Below are 19,818 nucleotides of genomic sequence, written 5' to 3'. Positions count from 1 at the left end.
CAATACTTTGCGTTGGCATTGGAGGCCAAGTGTGTGTATTACTTGTTGGAAAGAAAAAAATGGCATTATTTTTTTGGTTTTCAGCAAAAGAGCAACTGTCAAGCATGGTTCTATATTATCATGTTTTGTTTTTGTTTTTGTTCTAGCATGACAAAATGTGGTATGACCCACTCAAACTCAAAAATGTTTTGTCCCTGTAGCAGCAAGCCACATGACCTCAAGCGTAGTACGTGCAGACGCACAGGACTGACGCACACGGTATAAAGCCCTGTTTTCTGACGTCAGCGGCCTCTTCCCTGCCTATGCCGTCGTGAGGTGGGCAGTGTAAAACTTCCCGTCTCTTTTCTCCACCAAGCGAATCCAAAACCATCCGTCAAAATGGTGAGTTGACCATATTTGTCTGAGTAGTTAATGAATTATAAGGCACATGAGAAGCCCCCAGCGCTATTATTGATGTGTTCTAGTGAGCATTTCACGGATGCTATGCTACTTCAATGTCAGCTGTATGGATTGTGCTTTGATCAAAATGGCAGCCATTCTGTCATCGGTACCGCTAGCTCTGCGGGGCACTAGAAAACCAGTTCTGAATTGTTTTACTAAGTTGTATATGTAGGTAGCTAAGTTAAAGCATCTATGACAGTTCTGAGTGGTAATGTGTCGAATGACACTCTTGTAAAGGCTGAAATGGCTAACGTTAGGTGATGCTACAGTGTTGTGGTGTTGGCTAACGTTAACTTTTACTCTGTCGGCTCTTTGCTCACACGTTAAGTTGCCGTTTCCCACAATCGGCTACATATACATGGATGTTCGCAATATTGTCTGTGACAAGTGTCACTTTAAATATATTGTCTGTGGTGGGGTGAACGCCATGTTTTTGAAGTAGTAACTGGTTAGATCAATTTGCCGGCATTTCGCGCCCCCCGTCTCGGCCTGCTAGCTTAAGCTATAAAGCCAATGTTAGCATTTAGCATAGTGTTAAAGTCCGTACACGTGGCCTATTCGTGCCGACATATTATGCCGGGTGTTGCTTGGTTGGATCTGTCTTTACTAACCATTCGTTGACTAACATTACACTGTGAATCATGTAAAATCGTTGTTGCTCACTGAATATATAGTAGGCATTGAGAAGTGTTGGACCGTTAACCCAGGAAACAGTCGGTCAAATATAGAAACATCTCGGCTGTGGTGATGGCGGATACCCAACGCCCAGGGTGGAAGTGCAGAGCAGTTAACGTTGACTCAGCAGCAATTGTCGATATGCTGTGGGTGCAGCAAGTGACGTTCATTAATGAAAATTTAATACATATTGAAAAAGGAATGCGGGAAAACATGCCCGTCAGTGGCCGTAAGTTACCAAAATGGGTAGATAAACAACTGCATTTTCAACACTACACCTTCTTGTGACTGTTCAAATCTGATTTTGCTTCCTCAGGTGAACTTTACCGTTGACCAGATTCGTGCCATCATGGACAAGAAGGCCAACATCCGTAACATGTCTGTGATTGCGCACGTTGACCATGGAAAGTCAACTTTGACAGACTCGCTTGTGTCAAAGGCTGGCATCATTGCCTCAGCTCGTGCTGGTGAGACCCGTTTCACAGACACGCGCAAAGATGAGCAGGAACGTTGCATTACCATCAAGTCTACGTAAGTATCTTCCAAATTGCACTGCCCCTTTCCAGCTGTCTTGCAATAAAAGGCTCTGGCTGCTATTTGGTAGCAAATATGTTAAAGGGCAATATATATACATTTTCTCATGCATGACAGGTTAGGTTGTCATATAATTAGACTGAATGTCATAACATCAAGCTAAAACCATTGTTTTCACTGAGGCTTGACTGAAGATGGTTACACCTTTATTTTTATTTTTTTTTAAATGAGTGTTTGCACTTATACACTTAACATCTTACAGTGATGCTACATTTCTGAATACATGTTGAACAATAAAGTCTGATCATATTTGTTTCAAATGTTGTTAATTTGTATATGGAATATAACAGTTCATTGTGCTGTGTAATATTTTCATTTAACTTTGTCTCAACTATGGAGAAACTTATCATATTACAGTTAGACTTTTATATATATAAATGAATGAATGAGGTTGGCTTTGAGTGATTCTTAAAAAAAAATCAAATGTTACATTTGATAACTGACTTTAACAAGTTGTCCTAACTTGCAGTGCCATCTCCCTTTTCTACGAGCTGGGTGAAAACGACATGGCCTTCATTAAGCAGACCAAGGATGGTTCTGGCTTCTTGATCAACTTGATTGACTCTCCAGGACACGTTGACTTCTCCTCTGAAGTGACTGCTGCTCTCCGTGTCACTGATGGAGCCCTGGTCGTAGTGGACTGCGTGTCTGGTAAGAACAAGACTGTGAAATCCTCAACTCTCCCAACAGCTTGCTAGTTGATTGTTCTAAAAGGAATCTCCAGTGTGTACATTTTTCTAGCCTTAAAATGTGAACAGCTACAGGAAATGTTTTTTTCCAATAAACAATTGGCAGTATCTCTCATACTACATTGTACTGCTGCAGAAGAAGACTCACTTGATTTACTTGTATGTTAAATTGTCCATTGTGTGTTCCTGCCAGGTGTTTGTGTGCAAACTGAGACAGTGCTTCGTCAGGCCATTGGTGAGCGTATCAAGCCAGTCCTGATGATGAACAAGATGGACCGTGCCTTGCTGGAGTTGCAGCTTGAACCTGAAGACCTTTACCAGACGTTCCAGCGTATTGTTGAGTCAGTCAATGTCATCATTTCCACCTACGGAGAAGATGAAAATGGACCAATGGGCAACCTTATGGTGAGTGGCTGTGGATGTTTTTGGAAGTGACAGCCGTTGTAACAAAGTGGCCTCATTGAGTCTGTATGCCTCTCATACACACGACACACCGTTCAGATAAGCGGTAGTAAAAGTATGGTAGCTATTGACACAACACAATTATATTGGCTCTTGTATTGACAGTAAAATATCATGGTCAGCATAATTTAAACATTTATTGAAAAGTCTCTTAAAATGCACTTGTGTTCTGATGTGTTAACTCCAAGGTCGATCCAGTCATTGGTACTGTTGGCTTTGGCTCTGGACTCCATGGTTGGGCTTTCACCCTGAAGCAGTTTGCTGAGATGTATGCAGCCAAGTTTGCCGCCAAGGGAAACACCCAGATGACACCTGCTGAGCACTGCAAGAAAGTGGAAGACATGATGAAGAAGCTGTGGGGTGATAGGTGAGTCTCTAAACAGAGCTTGAATACCAAATGGAGTGCATGTGATTTGGGAACCTAGCTAGCAGAGTGTGTGGTGTCTCTCACACTCCCTACAGGGACAGGCGCACACAGTGACTTGCTTAAACTCTCAGAATTTGGGTCTGTAGCCTTTTCTGACTTATTGTATTGGTAAATATTTACACCTTGTATTCCAGGTATTTTGATGCTGAGACTGGAAAGTTTCTCAAGACTGCTAATGGCGCTGATGGCAAAAAATTCCCCCGCACCTTTGTTGCTCTTATCCTGGACCCCATCTTCAAGGTAAGGAGAATCTTATTTAAATACTGATACCGTGCATTTAGAAAATATGGCAGTGTTTTGATAAAATGTTTTGATAAAATCTGAGCAAAATAAACATTTACTGTGTGCCTGCAAGTGATGACGTAAACATTCTTCACTTTGACCTGAGTAACCAGTGATGATAACCTTCAGTCTGAGCAGGGCACAGAAACAGTGGTTTACTTGAACATCCTTGGTTTAGTCTGAAATTGCAGTCGACTAATTCAAATAACTTTCTTTTAGGTGTTTGATGCCATCATGAACTTCAAGAAAGAGGAAACTGCCAAACTGATCCAGAAGCTGGAGATCAAGTTGGATTCTGAGGACAAGGACAAGGAGGGTAAGCCTCTCCTGAAGGCTGTCATGCGTCGCTGGCTGCCTGCCGGAGAAGCCCTTCTGCAGATGATCACCATCCACCTGCCTTCCCCCGTCACTGCCCAGAGGTACCGCTGTGAGCTGCTCTATGAAGGACCCGGAGATGATGAGGCTGCCATGGGTATGAAGCTTTTATTAAGATTTTGCTCATGCACAGGAATAAAAGTTTAAAATACACAGCACATGCATAAAATTAGTAATTGTTCATGGTGACACCTAAGCAGGTCAGTAAACTAGATGTGGCATGTATTTGTAGTGGTGGCTCAAACTGATGGAGCAAATTTTCTCTAACCAGGTATCAAGAACTGTGACCCCAAGGCTCCGTTGATGGTGTACATCTCAAAGATGGTCCCCACCTCTGACAAGGGTCGCTTCTATGCATTTGGTCGTGTGTTCTCTGGGTCTGTCTCCACTGGCCTGAAGGTGCGCATTATGGGACCAAACTATGTCCCAGGAAAGAAGGACGACCTCTACTTGAAGCCAATTCAGAGGTTGGTTTCAACATCTGGCCTGTAGATCAGTTAGTTCATATGTATTGGTTAGTGTCAGGTACGTGAAGCCAATTTATCAGATATTGGCGACATCTGAATTGTCTTACTACTACCACTCACACGTTGTTCTTTGCCAGGACTATTTTGATGATGGGCCGTTATGTTGAGCCCATTGAAGATGTGCCCTGTGGTAACATCGTTGGTCTGGTTGGAGTTGATCAGTTCCTTGTCAAGACCGGAACAATCACCACCTATGAGCATTCACACAACATGAGAGTGATGAAGTTCAGTGTCAGCCCTGTGGTGAGAGTTGCTGTGGAGGCCAAAAACCCTGCCGATCTGCCCAAGCTGGTGGAGGGTCTGAAGCGTCTGTCAAAGTCCGATCCTATGGTGCAGTGTATCATTGAGGAGTCTGGAGAACACATCGTCGCTGGAGCTGGAGAGCTACATCTGGAGATCTGTCTGAAGGATCTGGAGGAAGATCATGCTTGCATTCCACTCAAGGTGACTTAAAATTAATCAAGTGTAGAACCGTTAATAACAATGTCATTTTGATTGTATTTCTGAAGACCAATCTCTGCATTGAAACTTTCTTCTCTTTAGAAATCTGATCCAGTGGTTTCCTACAGAGAAACCGTCTCCGCGGAATCAAGTGTGATGTGTCTGTCAAAGTCACCGAACAAACACAATCGTCTGTTCATGAAGGCCCGTCCCTTCGAAGATGGCCTTGCAGAGGACATTGAGAAGGGTGATGTTAGCGCTCGTCAGGAGCTCAAGGCCCGTGCCCGCTATCTCGCCGAAAAGTATGAGTGGGATGTTGGTGAGGCCAGAAAGATCTGGTGCTTCGGACCTGATGGAAATGGCCCCAACATGTTGGTGGACGTTACCAAGGGAGTGCAGTACCTTAATGAGATCAAGGATAGCGTTGTGGCTGGCTTCCAGTGGGCAGTCAAGGAGGTAAGGGGTCCAAAGTGTGCAAGAACTTTAGTTAATTACACTCTGTAAAACAGTAATGTTAAGAGATAATATTGTGTAGTTATTTAAAGGAGTAACTGTTCTTTCTTCCCAGTGATGAGTGGATATACTTGATCTAAAATGTCTCAATATTGCATTTAGGGTGTCCTCTGTGAAGAGAACATGCGTGCCATTCGCTTCGATGTCCATGACGTGACCCTGCATACAGATGCTATTCACCGTGGTGGTGGTCAGATTATTCCCACAGCTCGCAGAGCTCTGTACGCATGCGAGCTCACAGCAGAGCCCAAAATGATGGAGCCAGTCTACCTGGTGGAGATCCAGGTAAGTGCCACTGGAGATCTAGTCTGTATTGTTTGTTCTGATTACCTGATATATCCAAGAAGTTCCGTGTGTGTGTGTGTGTGTGAGTGAATAAATAAAAAATAACTTTAAATAATCAATCATAACACACATACACACACTCTTCAGTGCTGTCGATGGTCGTGGTCAAGCCTTATGTTTTCAGCTTGTCTGTCTGTCCCTCCATTTTTGTGAATGCAATATCCCGGGAATGTCTGAAGAGAATTTCTTATTTGACACAAACACACACTTGGACTTGAACTGATTAGAATGACCTTGACAAACACGGGTTTTGACCATAAGAATGAATGCAGTAAAGCTGACAAAATTTCATACATTTAATGATCCAATGATGGCGTGAAGAGTACACGGATTTAAATTACTTGCCCACCACCCCCACTGTATTTTCACAAAGTTTCAGGTAGCCTTCAAGCAGCGATCTATAGGTAACTTTATCTAGTAAAAAGGAAAAAATAGAAAAACATTCATCGGTCTTGCAGTTTAACTCTTGTGATGTTGGTGAACATTACAGAGCCAGACTGTCAAATTTGGCCTGCATGTACTCTAATGCCTGCAGGAAATTAACATTTCTCTAAACCCAACGCAGTACCAAACTGTATTGATGTTTTTCCATGTCACACTGACATGTAATTTCCAAAATTGACACATCCCATAGTTTACTTGCCTGTCACTTTACAAGTTTGAGTGTCTATATGACTAATCTCTTGTCTGCTTTACAGTGTCCAGCAACTGCAGTGGGTGGTATCTATGGTGTGTTGACAAGGAGGCGTGGTCATGTGTTCGAGGAGGTCAGTGTCATGGGAACACCCATGCGTGTAACCAAAGCCTACCTGCCTGTCATGGAGTCATTTGGTAAGTCCTCTTATAACAAGGCATGTTGTCTGTGCAGAACGCCAAAACACTTTTAGCACCAGTTCATTTTGTGACCTGATTTTGACTTAGATAATCACTCCTTAGTGCAGGTGTTATCATTCTTTCAGCTAACTGACACGTTCTGAGCAGAGATAATTTAAACCTGACGTGGCCTGCTTTTTGTTGGTCTGTTGCTGTAGAGTATGAGCACACTGTGCTGTGGAGGTTCCTTAAACTCAAGCCAATCATGCAGTAGCTTTAAATTACTAGCATAGCTACCCTGTGATCATAAAAGCCCTTAGCTTTTGACCAGAGAGAAATGTTCACTACTGCACTACAATCAGTCCTTGCCATTTTTACTTTTTTACAACTGTAATGTCAGATGCTTTGCAGCAAGGCATTAAAACATGCTTTGCTCTCTGTCCTCAGGTTTCACAGCTGACCTTCGTTCAAACACTGGTGGCCAGGCCTTCCCACAGTGTGTGTTCGACCATTGGCAGATCCTCCCTGGAGACCCAATGGACCCAGCAAGCAAGCCCGGCATAGTTGTCGCCGAGACACGTAAACGTAAGGGTCTCAAGGAAGGTGTCCCAGCCTTGGACAACTACCTGGACAAATTGTAAAAGCCTGCACCCCCCCACTTGGCTCTCGCCTCATTCCTCCCAACAAATTAAGTCTATATTGTGGGACCGGACTGTACAGAACAGTGAGCACTAATATTTGCCAAAAGGATTGACAATAATGCATAAACAACTACAAAAATTGTAAACGATGAATAAAACAAAATAAAAACATGAAGCATTTGTGCTGTGGTTTCTGTGTGGTGGTTTTTGTAGAAACCGTGTGGAAGCTGTTAGGGTGGGCCCCCCCCCCTTCTTTAGAATCTATGGTGGCTACAATTCAAAGAGTAAAGGTGTAAATAGGCCAAATTCAAGGAAACCTGTTGGAGCCTTAAACTATAACAGTCTGACTTTTTGGCCTATTGTACAGCTAATTCTAATGTTGCTACACTGTTTTCAAAGAATGAATCTCAAAATTGTTTACTGTAAACATTACATGTTTATGGTGGGTCCAATGATGTACTGCATACTAGAGAATAGTGAGGTTTTTCCTAAAGCATATTAAAACTGTGTGTGGCTGTGGTTTTAAGTTTACTTTGTATTTAAATATTTAATGTCATGGAAATAAAGTCCAGTATTTCTTTTCACTGTAGGCTGTGTAAAGATGGACAAGATGAAGCAGTCCACGGGCCTGTTTTAGCAGGTTCAACCAAGTGACTGAAACCCTGAACTCTATCGATTAACACTGAAATGTGGAAACCTTTTTAAGTCCAGAACAGCAGATCAGATTTTGTTCACTTAGGTATGGCCCCATCTCCACTCAAACCCTCACACACCTGGTTGACATCACCTGGTGAGTGAGTGGCAGAGCCTGAAAGGGCCCATGATGGGACAGGACTTATGCAATATGTTACCTTTTACAATACCAAAACATGTTGTGTACAGTTATGGGTTTGTTTGTTTTTTTAATGGCCAGGCTCATGTTTCACAGTGGAGAGGTAATCAAATCAGCTAGCTGCTAGTTTTCATACAGTTGCATGTAAACTTTTTTTTTTCTTGTAGTTGCTGCTCATACGAGTGCATGCCAAACACGGACCATGACTTCAATCTTAAAGGGTTGTACTCTGCATAGTCCACTCATTTATGACTTACTAGACTTGAATGTCTTTTATGGATGATAAAGTGCTGGAATATTTTTAAATTAATTTATTCACAAGCGTGTAATTTCGTAGGGATGAATTGTCCCCAGCAATAATTTTAATCAAAACTGTTTAATACAACCACCGTTGTCCTTCAGTGACTAAGTATGGTACACAACAGTTTAACATCTCTTCTGTCCAATGCATTTTAAAAGTTTGGAAAGATTATGTCTTCCCCGTCTTACATACAGTACCTCTGAGTGGTTTGGTCTGCTGTCTGCCTTTTTCAGACCCTCATCAACTCTATAACTAAAAATCTCCTGCTGGAAGGTGTTCTTATTGTCCCCACCAACAGTGATATGAAATATCCACTCTTGATCAAATTACTTCAGTAAACTGGACAGCCAGTAAGTGATTTTAATGTCCACATCTGGTAAAATAATAGAACTACATAAAATTTGCATTTTGCATAGTAGCAGTTCTAATAAATAAAGATTACCATTGCAATTATTGGGCTACAGGTGTATCTCAGAAAATTAGCAGGAAAATTTTATTTTTTCTGTAATTTAATTCATATGTTTTAATCTTGATGATTATGGCTTTCAGCTCATGTAAACAAAAAATCCATATTGAAATTTTATAATAAAGAATGTAAAATACAGAAATGTCGACCTGAGAAGAGTCTTTAATCTCTGTCCGGTTCAGTACACACAACCATAATCATGGGGAAGACCTGTAACTATACAGTTGCCCAGAAGACACTCACTGACATCCTCAACAAGGAGGGTAAGCCGCAGAAGGTCGTTGCTGAAAGGGCTTCATAAGGTGTAGACTGCGGTTGGAGTCAGAGAATCAAGAGCCACCAGGCACAGGTGTGTCCAGGAAATGAGCTGCTAGTGTCAAGCCACTCCTGAACCAGAGACAATGTCGAAAGCGAAGAAAAAGAGAGTCCTCTTTTCATATGAAAGTAAATTTTGCATTTCATTTGGAAATCAAGGTCCCAGAGTCTGGAGGAGAAGGGGAGACGCACAGAGGCACAAAGTTGCTTTAAGCCCAGTGTGAAATGTTTACATTCAGTGATGATATTTGGGGTACCATGTCATCTGCTAGTGTGGATCCACTGCTGACTGGGGTTGATGGTTACTTGGGTGGTTGGATGGTTATTTAGATATTATTTAGAGGACATTTACATTTACTCATTTGGCAGACGCTTTTATCCAAAGCGACTTACATTTGAGGAACAACATACAAGCATCAACAGAGCATCAACTACAAATCTACAACTGACAATTCATACTAGTAAGAGCAGCAATAAATACTAGTAAGAGCTCACAGTACATACCACATCAATGGGGTAGATACCTAGGGAAGGAAGTAAGAGTTAACAAAAAGTGCAATCAATACAAGATCATTGTAGGGGATAGAAGAAGAAGAGCACAGGAAGTGCATGTTAGAGGTTAGGAGTTAGAGGTGTTATAAGAGGAAGTGTTCTCGGAAGAGATGAGTTTTCAAGAGCTTCTTGAAGTTAGAGAGGGACGCCCCTGCTCCGATGGCGTGTGGTAGCTCGTTCCACCATCATGGTGTCACAGATGAGAATAGCCGGGACTGGGATTGCTTTGTGTGAAGGGATGGCAGAGCCAGGCGGCGTTCGTTGGAGGAGCGTAGCGGCCGAGAAGGAACGTAAGTTTGTATTATGGAGTTTAGGTAGATGGGTGCAGACCCAGTAGTCACTCTGTATGCAAGCATTAGTGACTTGAATTTGATTCTGGAGGCCACGGGGAGCCAGTGGAGGTCACTGAGTAATGGAGTGACATGAGTCCTTTTAGGTTGACCAAAAACCAGACGCGCTGCTGCGTTCTGAACCATTTGTAAGAGTTTCACCGCACAAGCTGGGAGAGCTGCTAGGAGGGCATTGCAATAGTCGATGCGAGAGATAATCATGGCCTGTACCAGAAGCTGGGTGGCGTACTGAGTGAGGTAGGGCCTGATTTTCCTTGTGTTGTATAGAGAAAAGCGGCATGACTGAGAGACAGTAGCAACATGGTCTGAAAAGGACAGCTGGTCATCAATCATGACACCCAAGTTTTTCACCACCTTGGTTGGAGTGATGGTTGCGGAGTCAATTTCTAGTTTGATGTTATGGTGGATAGATTGCTTGGCTGGAATGACCAAGAGTTCAGTCTTAGAGATGTTTAGTTGAAGGTGGCAAGCCTTCATCCATGCAGATATGTCTGATAGACAGTCCCTGAGTCCCTGATCCGCGCCGAGACAGTGGGATCGCCTGGCGGGAAGGATAGGTAGAGTTGCGTGTCGTCTGCGTAGCAGTGGTAAGAGAAGCCGTGCGAGCGAATGATTGGCCCCAGTGAGGTGGTGTAAATTGAGGAGAGAAGGGGCCCAAGCACTGAGCCTTGGGGCACCCCTGTGGAGAGGCAGTGGGAGGAGGATAATTGTCCTTGCCACAAAACATTGTAGGAACGCCCCGAGAGGTAGGATTCGAACCACAGGAGTGCTTTACTCGAGATTGCTGAGAGAGCGGATAGCAGGATCCTGTGGTTGACTGTGTCAAAGGCAGCTGATAGGTCAAGCAGGATAAGAACCGAGGATTGGGCTGCAGCTTTAGCTGACCTTAGGGCTTCTGTTACAGACAGAAGAGTCGTTTCAGTAGAGTGGGCACTCTTAAAACCAGACTGATATGGATCTTGGAGGTCATTCCCTGAGAGGAATTCAGAGACCTGTTTGAATACTGCCCGTTCAATAGTTTTGGATAAAAAAGGTAGAAGAGACACTGGTCGATAGTTCTTAACTTGAGTTGGGTCAAGTGAGGGCTTTTTGAGCAAGGGTGTATCCCGAGCCCTTTTGAAAGTGGTCGGGAAGGTTCCTGAAGCCAGAGAAGTATTTATCACATGAGTGATTCTCAAGACCACAGTAGGAGATATGGCTTGGAGGAGATTCGTAGGAATCGGGTCCAGTGGGCATGTAGTTGGACGGCTACATTTCTCTAGGGGGTAGCTTCAGTGTAGTGAAGCTTTTTTTTAATGTGGAGTAACTGGTAGCTTAGCTCACTACATTTTCCAAGTAGCATGCCCAACACTGGTTGTTAGTGCTAAGCTAAGCTAGTTCATGGCTACAAGAGTTTGGGTAAGCAGTAACAACAAAGAAAATGTTTAGTTGTATTTATGCTTTGTTTGAATTTCAGTATTTGTCTGACACACACACAAAAATGTTTAGTTGTTTTTATATTATTTTCAAATGTTAAAGTAAGACCCGGAGGCTTCTCAGTGGCTCCATGAGACAGTCATCGGTCTGCACATGTGTATGACACACAAGCGTGGTCTGTTTCCACGGCCATAATTGTGCAACCTTGCTGTTGGGCATGCCATCGAGACAGTGGCTGATCATCAGCAATATCAACAACAAAAAAATCATTATTAGTCAGAATCACAATACGCTACCCCTGATATCTTAAATAAAGATGGCATAATATAGTTTTTCAACATGCTCCCCATCTCCTTTCAGTACACATGGAGTGAGTAGTGGTGCAATATAAAATTATTCTGTGGGATTCTTGTGGGAGCATTATTTGATAGGGGATATTAGTCTAACAGAATACGCTACCCCTGAAATAATGAGATAATATAATAAAAAACAGAAGATTTCATAATACTCTGAGAGTTATAACTTTATGGGATTGGAAAAGGGAACACATAAGGTAGCATTTTTCGATAGGGCAGAGCAATTCCATAGTGTCTGCTATCGATTTGCGCTACGTTAGCATTTTTCGAGAAGGCAGCATATATCGTCAGAACACCGGTACACCTGGGGCGAGTTCAGCGCAGACAAAACGTAGCAAAACGGTTTTTTTCCAACGGAAACAGTGGTTCCCTGAACACCCTGTTGTGTACGTAAACGCACTGAATTTCCCTGCCTTCTTAACACCGTTGTGTTTACAAACCTGACTGGGTAACACCTGAGACACGCCCACCAAACGGGAGAAAACATACCTCGAAGCCCATTGCAGAACGTTGCAAGGAAACATGTCGTTCAATCTGAATATGTTGCAAACCGGTGCAAAACATTTTGAGATTCAACTCGCCCATGGTAACTGTTTCGAATGCGGCATATACTGGTTTTGGGTTAAGAGGCGGGTCAGGGACCAACCAATCATGACTCTCGGTACCGACCAATCAGATGACAGACAGGGTTCTCTTCCTGTTTGGCCGAGGGACTCATTATCGGGTGAGTTAGAAAACGTTTATCTAAAAAAAAAAGTAGAAATAGTATAATATAAAACTACAGCTACAATTGTCCTGAGGGAATAAACATGATTGTATGCACGAATATATATTTTCCTGTATTTTCCTTGTAAAGAGTGAGCAGTTCGGCTTAGCTAACGTTTGTCCGTTGTTTGCTGTGGTTGTGTGTGGTAGCTAGCAGTCAGGTTAGCATTACTGTCCAGACAGTAATGCTAAAATGTACGATGGTGCGCATCTTTATTACAATTCCTCTCATATTACTCTGCTCAGATTTCTTCCAACGGCATAACCCTAACGGATTAAGACTCATTTCCTCACTTTCATAGTCAGTTGCACGAACGGATATCATGGGAGGGATCAAACAAGAGCAGAGTGATGCATCACATCAGCCCAAACCTTCACATTCAGCAGATCAACCACAAGATGAGGTGGGTATTGCTACATCTCACCGGCCCCATCAACATGACTTATAAATTCCTTTAATTTAGTCCTCGTTGAAGTAATAAGGCTGTCAAAATATTTCATTGGCCAGTTTGTTAAGGAGTTAAACAGTTTAGCCCCCATTTCAATAGGTAGCTGAAAGTAATTCGCACTAATACAACAGTCCGGCAACAAATCATGTCTTCATTAAGGTCATAATGTTTCAGGAGGGGACACATTAACAGAAATGTATTTAACTTTTTATTTATACAGGGTATGTTTGATGAGGCATGCTATTTTATGGCAATGCCCTGTTAACAGTTGAGTAGACTAGTAGAAACAAAATAACAAGTATAGACAGTGCCACAAATTAAAACAGAAAACTAACCTTAACTGGAAAAATTACCTCCCACTTTATCGTAATACAATTAAACAGCATCATTAATGATAGCCTCCTAAATGAGAATTAACAACTCTCTGTAACTGTTTGAACAATACCTAACAGTAGAACCTAGGATTTATAATGTGGATGTTGTATTACAGTGTAATAGAGCTGGGACAATTAGTTTATTAGTGGGTCAACATAAGATTAGTGGGAAGGGAATTCAATTATTGATTTAATAGTTTAAGCCATTCTTTAAACGAAAAACCCTGCAAATTTGAATATCTTTGGGTTTTGGACTTCCAGACAAAACAAGCAATTTTCCCTATTGCCTATTTGCTGACATTTTACTGACCAAACCAATAATAGAGAAAATAATCAGCATATTTTCAATATTCAAGATAACTGTTTGCCGCAACCCCAGTATGTAGTTATGGTAGTTGTCTACTGAGCACAGATGAGTGAGTTGCCCTGACTTCACGATAGTGTTGTTCCCCCTCTCTGCAGCCCAAGAAGAGAGGATGGCCGAAGGGAAAGAAAAGAAAGAAGGTGCTACCAAATGGTCCCAAGGCACCAGTAACTGGATATGTCCGCTTCTTGAATGAACGACGAGAACATATGCGGGCCCGATACCCTGACTTACCATTCCCGGAAATTACCAAGAGACTTGGGGCAGAGTGGACACGATTAGCCCAGAATGACAAACAGGTAGTTTTTCACATTTGGAGGTATACATGTTACATACTTGTTGAATGACACTGTGAGCGATGGGTATGTAATGATGCTTTATTGCTGGGCCAGTTGGGCTAGTATCCACAATTGCACACAGAAACCACAGTCAAGAATAGAATTGCAGGCGTTATCACTGTATTTCAGTTTTGCTGGTGTTTTATTTAGATTTTTAGAAGATATTTGACATCAGTGGTGTTTTTTGGCTCGATGGTTGTTAAATGTGCAGGCTGGCAAACAGTTTTGTAATTAAAATCTCCTACATGATCTATTTCCAAAGAAAAAGCTCTTTAAAAAGGTTAAAAATAATCAAGGACTCGTCTGTTAGGCTTCAGTAAAGCAGCACAACATTATTTGTGCACTGACAGCGTTACCTGGACGAGGCAGAACGGGAGAAGATGCAGTATGCCCAGGAACTGAAGGAATATCAGCAGACTGAGGCCTATCAGATCACCAGTGCCAAGATACAAGACAAGAGGATCAAGAAAGGTGACAACAGAGCTGCCGTAATATATGTCATGTTGGTTACTCATGCATGTGTTGTTTTTGTATTTTTAGGAATAACCACCACATCACCAGGGCAAATAGCAAGATAATGTATATTTGTTATCTCGTTACTCTGTGCCACATGAGCCGTAATAAGCACATATGTTTTTCTCTTTCAGAAGACACTCCATCTGTCATCATCAGTACTACCTCAGAGTCCTCTTTATCAAAGGTACATGACTCACCCATACCGTGTCACTGTATGTTCTGTTTGTATGCCATTTTCACATACATTTCAAACTAAACCAAGTTGTCTATTCTCAAATGATGTCCTTTAGGCTTCTGACCTCTCAAGCAGATTTGACATCCCTATCTTCACAGAGGAGTTCCTTGATCAGAACAAAGGTAACAGATGAACTGAAAACAGGAAATAATCACTCTGACGTATCACAAATCCAGCGTGTTTAATATGGCTGGGTGCCAAAGCTATGGCAGAATTGTGCAATTACTTTGTTAGCTAACAGGATATTTTAACATATTTCCTGACACTGTACAGTAAGTTCCATTGAACATTAAACAAATCATGTAACATGACATTATCTTATATGCTCATCAAATCCCGTTTTATTTCTCTCTCTGTGGTTTCAGCTCGAGAGGCTGAGTTACGACGGCTTCGTAAGGCTAACATTGAGTTTGAAGAGCAGAATGCAGTGCTCCAGCGGCACATTAAGGACATGTACAATGCTAAAGAGCGCCTAGAGGCTGAACTGGGGCTGGACGAGAAGCGTACCCAGGCTCTTCACCAACACTTGCTGGCAATTAAACACACATTGGTCAACAGTCTGTCATCAGTCCCCCTGCCAGGTTAGTAGTCTTTATTTAGTCAGAGGCAAAATGCAAGAGGGAAGACATGCTAGATGTTATTTATTTAGCCCTATAGTATAAATGCATTGATTTAATGTTATCATTTTTAAATGACTACTTGAGTCTTTAATATCTGGCTTATAATAACAGTGAATACTCATTAATACTCCTAAAAATTGGATGGCCATATGAGTGCTTAAATTCCATGAGGTTTCACCTTGAGAAAATGAGTGGATTTAATCCACCTGTGTCTTTTCTGAACAGGTACAGGTGAGACCGCATCTCTTGGGAACCTGGACTCCTACCTGAGTCGTCTCAGTGGAGTGCTGGAGGGAAACCCCCACAAGCATCGTGCCCTGCTGTCCCAGCTTTGCGAAGTCCTCTCTCATTTTGACAGGTAACTAATGTCTCCCAGACTCGACCTGGTGTAGGGTTGCAACATTAAAAAAGAAGATTGGGAGATCCAGTGCGCTGATACTCTGCTTCTTCTTCTAATGAATCCACTGCCCTTCACCTTGCCTAATTATAAGATTGGAGCTACACACAGTCATCATTTCTCCATCAAAGCATAAGATTAAACCAGACTTTAAACATGTATAATTCTGTGTGCTGGGTTTAAATGTTTCATCATCATTGAGTGGTTGCTAAAATATTGGGCTTCATATTCTTATCCTAAACTTATTTTACTTTTGTTTTCGTGGTGCTCATATGAGCGTCAGATTCACCAAACTCTCTTAACTATAGAAACTTGTTGTAAATAGCTCTTTTCAGCCTGATGAATGTCACCTGTTCATGAGGAGATGTGCGTTCAAAAGATAGCAGCAATAAACGCCCCTGAAATTGCAGTTGGCAGTGTAAGTGTTAGTAGTATTAGGACCCAAAAGAGTTGAAGAATATTAATAGTACAGCTGCCAACAATGTGCCATCAGAGCAGCGCTGTACTGTGACAGACATAGAGTTGAGGATAATACTTGACAATGACCTGCTTGAAGACCCTGATGTAGCACTTGCAGGGAGAGAACTTTGCTTTGCCAAATTAAATATTCCATATTTAAACTACAAATTCATTAGATGAAGCCATTATAATGCTTAAGTCAGATTCGTGTGTTTTCCTGTGAAGGAAAGCAGACTATCCCTTTATGATCACTCTGGTCTGGACCACTCATACATTTTGTTGCCACAAATTCTCTAGTTCATGAATAAGGACCATTGCCTTTACGTTTGAGGTCCAGTGCTGTGAACAGTGCACACTAATCAGGTGCAGCCTTATAAGATGTTTTTTTTTTTCTTCATTGGTCAAACGTCAAGTGTCAAGGGCCGTTGTTTTTCATTGATCAGATGCTTTTATCCCCCTAAGTGGAGAATCTGGAAAAGCTTAATCATCTACTTAGTATACTACTATATAATACTATTATATGTTAGGTTGTTGGTTATGTAGGTGTATTGCAGTGTTGGTAATCCTCCAAGTCGTTACACAGACGATTGTTTTACTTGTTAGTCCATACATGAGTAGCATCAAGCCAAAGTGTATGGTCAGGTCTGCAGCAAGTTCATGGTGCCAGCGATGATAAGCTTGGTGAACTGCCTGACAAGGAGCAAATAGTTTTAGAAAATGTTCATTCTTCATTATTCTCCACATAATTATTTGACCTTAGTTCAACAGGATTTTCCATTTGAATGCGTTTGTAATTCTCAACTTTCAATTCTGGTAGCCCATATATAATAGTTATTCCTGATATTTTTCTTTTTTTTCCCTAACTGTGTGCTTTAATTCATTGTCAGTGAGAAGTTATGAGGAGACTCAAGCTGGAGACCCTTTAATTCCTGCATCAGAGGGACACATGACAGGCTCGATGGTATTAGGTCAAGTCAGTGCCATTCAGCAGAGCATATGGATATCTCAAGGATAGTAAAGGCAAGGGTATGAACACTTCCAAAGACCACACACACAGTCCATATCTACATGCCTCTTTTTAATGAATATGTGTATTCTGCAGAATATGTGTATTCATGCACATGAGTATTTTTGCGAATGTAAATCTTTGTGACAGTGTTGAGGGTTTTTTACAGTTCAGGAATTTCATTAAATGTAATGTAATTTTATCTTCTGATCTGCCTTAATTAAGTAAATTTGGATTGACCCTAATCCTATTGTGTAGAATCAGCAGTTACCTACAGGGCCATGACCTGCCCAATAAGACAAATCTAATTATTAGTTTACAATAAATGTCATTTGGCGTTTGGGGGGTGGTGAAAGTGTATGTAGTGTTATTTAGAATGCATGAAAAAAAAAACTGGAAGGGGTGAAAATAAAATGTTGGAATTTACGTTGATAATGGCAGATTGTTGAATGGACAAGCAGTTTGACATGTTGTCAGAATATTATATATTTGTGAAGTATATTTGTATTTTCTGAAATGTTCATTAAACCATACTGAAAATGTTTCCAGCAAAAGGTGAATGTGTTCATTATTGATTATTTGAATCATTGTCAAACACGCCTAATTATTTGAAATATCCCATCTCAATACTGTAACGTTGCAGCTGATGTTGTGATCCAGCAGGGGGAGCTGTTGGCCCACACAGGAAACGGTCTTAACTCTGGATGAGCGTTTAAGGTTTCATCAGTCTGGTTGTTGGCAGGTTTTTTCTTTAACTGAAAGGATGAAGGTGGGATGAACTTTGGTAAATATGCAACACGGCTGAGCCTGGCTCCGATTTTGCTAATGAGATATTCAAGGCACAAAGATGAACATCTAATGACAAATTATCTATTTCTGTATTCTTTAAAGTTAGGCACAGAAACAGTCCATCTGCTTCCTGTTAAGTTTCATTGAGCTAAATCACCTCACCTGCATTATTCGTGTGCGTCATGATTACCTTCTTACAGGAAAGTCCCAGCATCTCTGTGAAATTTTAAAATCTTTTCAAACTCCTGAATTGCTGGTGCATGCACCCCAAGAAGGGATAGCAGCCAATGTATGATAATTATTCACAAGGACAGTATGCCACCAGGCTGCACAGAAGCTTCCAGTTGAAATTCTGCTGAAGAGCCCCTGCCTTACAACTGACACTCCTGCATGTGAAGATGAATGTCCTTTCACTGACTCACTGCTAAGTAATTATTGCCCAGTTGCTTTCCACTCGTGTTTCCTTAAAAGTAGGGCTGGGTAACACTGACAAAATCAATTATCACAATGACACTTTTGATATTATGCGAGGATACCAATTGAGGAGTTCCTAATTCTCTGAGATATGTTCGGAGAAATATGGAGGGGGAGGATAATCATGGGGTGTTTCAGCACCGCCCCCCACCCCCCCACAATCACCATCTCTGACGTCACTGCCAGGCGCTGTCCACGCAGCGGTGGTGCTGAAGCTGAACAAGATGGCTGTGTGTTGGGGAGCGGAGAGCTGAGACAGAAAGGGAGAAAAGGGTCTCATTTTAGACAGACACGCCATTTAAAAAAACAAAAGGGACAAAGAGGATCGCAACGCTGGTGTTCACTCTCGAAGTGTGAAGAGTTTCATTTTAATCTGGCATCAGGAGCCCTGCCGGTCCCGGTCTCTGCTAGCGACGGCAGGCTTCTCCATCTCCAGCCCAACGTTTCATTCCCAGGCTCAGTGTTGCACAGATTAGCTCAATTACGGAAGCTCGTGAAGAAGCTGGACCCTGTACTAAAGGCGCAATTAAGAAATGTCATTGCTGTGTGTTGGAGGTAAGAGAAAAACTAACAGTGTCTGTTGCTGTCCCGCTTCTTCGACCTGCTCTGGTGCAGCTTAAATAGCTCCAAGTCTTGTCTTTTGGGGATTTACTTGTGACAATAACGATTCACCCATCAGTATTTTTGAATAGCCGCCTTGCACAGGGATTTTGCTAACATCTGCTGTGCTGTTAAATGGCAGTTTAAAGCAAATTATAGTTTAATCTATTTTCTTTTTCGACAAATCTCTCCCCTGAAATAGTTCATTCCATCTGTCTTGGATGACGCCCTGGGTTTATTTTACAAAACCTTGCATTGCTACAACCGGTTTGATTTATGGAGTAGTTGTATGCTTTCTGGCAGCCGCCGTCAAACGTAGTAAAACCAGATGCAATCCACTCTCAGTTTGTCCCCGTGTGACAGAAGCGTGGGGTGTTTTAGCCTATGTTATTTTTTGATTACAAATCATCTCCACTGCAGACATTTCATCTCAGTTTGCGCGAAGTAACAATAGGCGTGTGCAGTAGCCTACAACGTTTCTTAACAGTATTTCTTTAAGCCACGTGATTGGATGCAACATCCTTACATTATATTTATCCTATTGATTGAGCTCTACAAGGACAACAACAATATGTTCTGTCTTTGAATAATTCAAAATCCCCCAATACTGTCCAAATTG

General features: G+C 41.8%; 3 protein-coding genes and 1 non-coding gene across 11 annotated transcripts in view; all 4 read left to right on the top strand.

Annotated features, from left to right (window-relative positions):
• The first annotated feature begins 236 nt into the window (after positions 1–236).
• On the top strand, positions 237–7,405 carry LOC119900894 (elongation factor 2-like). The gene is made up of 13 exons (XM_038716206.1): positions 237–381; positions 1,433–1,647; positions 2,180–2,361; positions 2,593–2,804; positions 3,050–3,228; positions 3,423–3,528; positions 3,790–4,042; positions 4,217–4,412; positions 4,550–4,916; positions 5,016–5,369; positions 5,529–5,711; positions 6,470–6,602; positions 7,032–7,405. The coding sequence occupies exons 1-13, from the start codon at positions 379–381 to the stop codon at positions 7,223–7,225; spliced, it is 2,577 nt and encodes an 858-aa protein (XP_038572134.1). The 5' UTR covers positions 237–378; the 3' UTR covers positions 7,226–7,405.
• Positions 3,639–3,706, top strand: LOC119901425. Its single transcript, XR_005444202.1, has one exon. It is a non-coding gene; the product is annotated as a small nucleolar RNA SNORD37 (small nucleolar RNA).
• A 4,999-nt stretch (positions 7,406–12,404) lies between the features above and the next one.
• On the top strand, positions 12,405–17,885 carry hmg20b (high mobility group 20B). 3 transcript variants are annotated; one of them, XM_038716204.1, is made up of 9 exons: positions 12,405–12,537; positions 12,881–12,982; positions 13,864–14,064; positions 14,454–14,574; positions 14,754–14,803; positions 14,910–14,976; positions 15,220–15,435; positions 15,700–15,832; positions 17,218–17,885. In XM_038716204.1, the coding sequence occupies exons 1-9, from the start codon at positions 12,490–12,492 to the stop codon at positions 17,228–17,230; spliced, it is 951 nt and encodes a 316-aa protein (XP_038572132.1). In that variant the 5' UTR covers positions 12,405–12,489; the 3' UTR covers positions 17,231–17,885. The 3 variants fall into 3 exon arrangements, with proteins under 3 accessions (XP_038572132.1, XP_038572131.1, XP_038572133.1); XM_038716203.1 differs by having other exon boundaries at positions 12,407–12,537; positions 14,751–14,803; XM_038716205.1 differs by having other exon boundaries at positions 12,521–12,537; positions 12,825–12,982; positions 14,751–14,803.
• A 923-nt stretch (positions 17,886–18,808) lies between these two features.
• The window catches only part of unc13a (unc-13 homolog A (C. elegans)), a 49,983-nt gene continuing 48,973 nt past the window's right edge, over positions 18,809–19,818 (top strand). For all 6 annotated transcript variants that reach the window (XM_038716195.1, XM_038716197.1, XM_038716194.1 and 3 more), the window contains exon 1: positions 18,809–19,154. In XM_038716195.1, the coding sequence (XP_038572123.1) occupies positions 19,133–19,154 (22 nt within the window). In that variant the 5' untranslated portion in view covers positions 18,809–19,132. The remainder of the gene's footprint in view (positions 19,155–19,818) is intronic.

This window comes from Micropterus salmoides, unplaced genomic scaffold, assembly GCF_014851395.1.
Source record: "Micropterus salmoides isolate LMB-PRFRI ecotype aquatic unplaced genomic scaffold, ASM1485139v1 Ms_hic_scaffold_13, whole genome shotgun sequence".
Taxonomy (NCBI): domain Eukaryota; kingdom Metazoa; phylum Chordata; class Actinopteri; order Centrarchiformes; family Centrarchidae; genus Micropterus; species Micropterus salmoides.
This window is presented reverse-complemented; position numbering and strand designations above follow the sequence as displayed.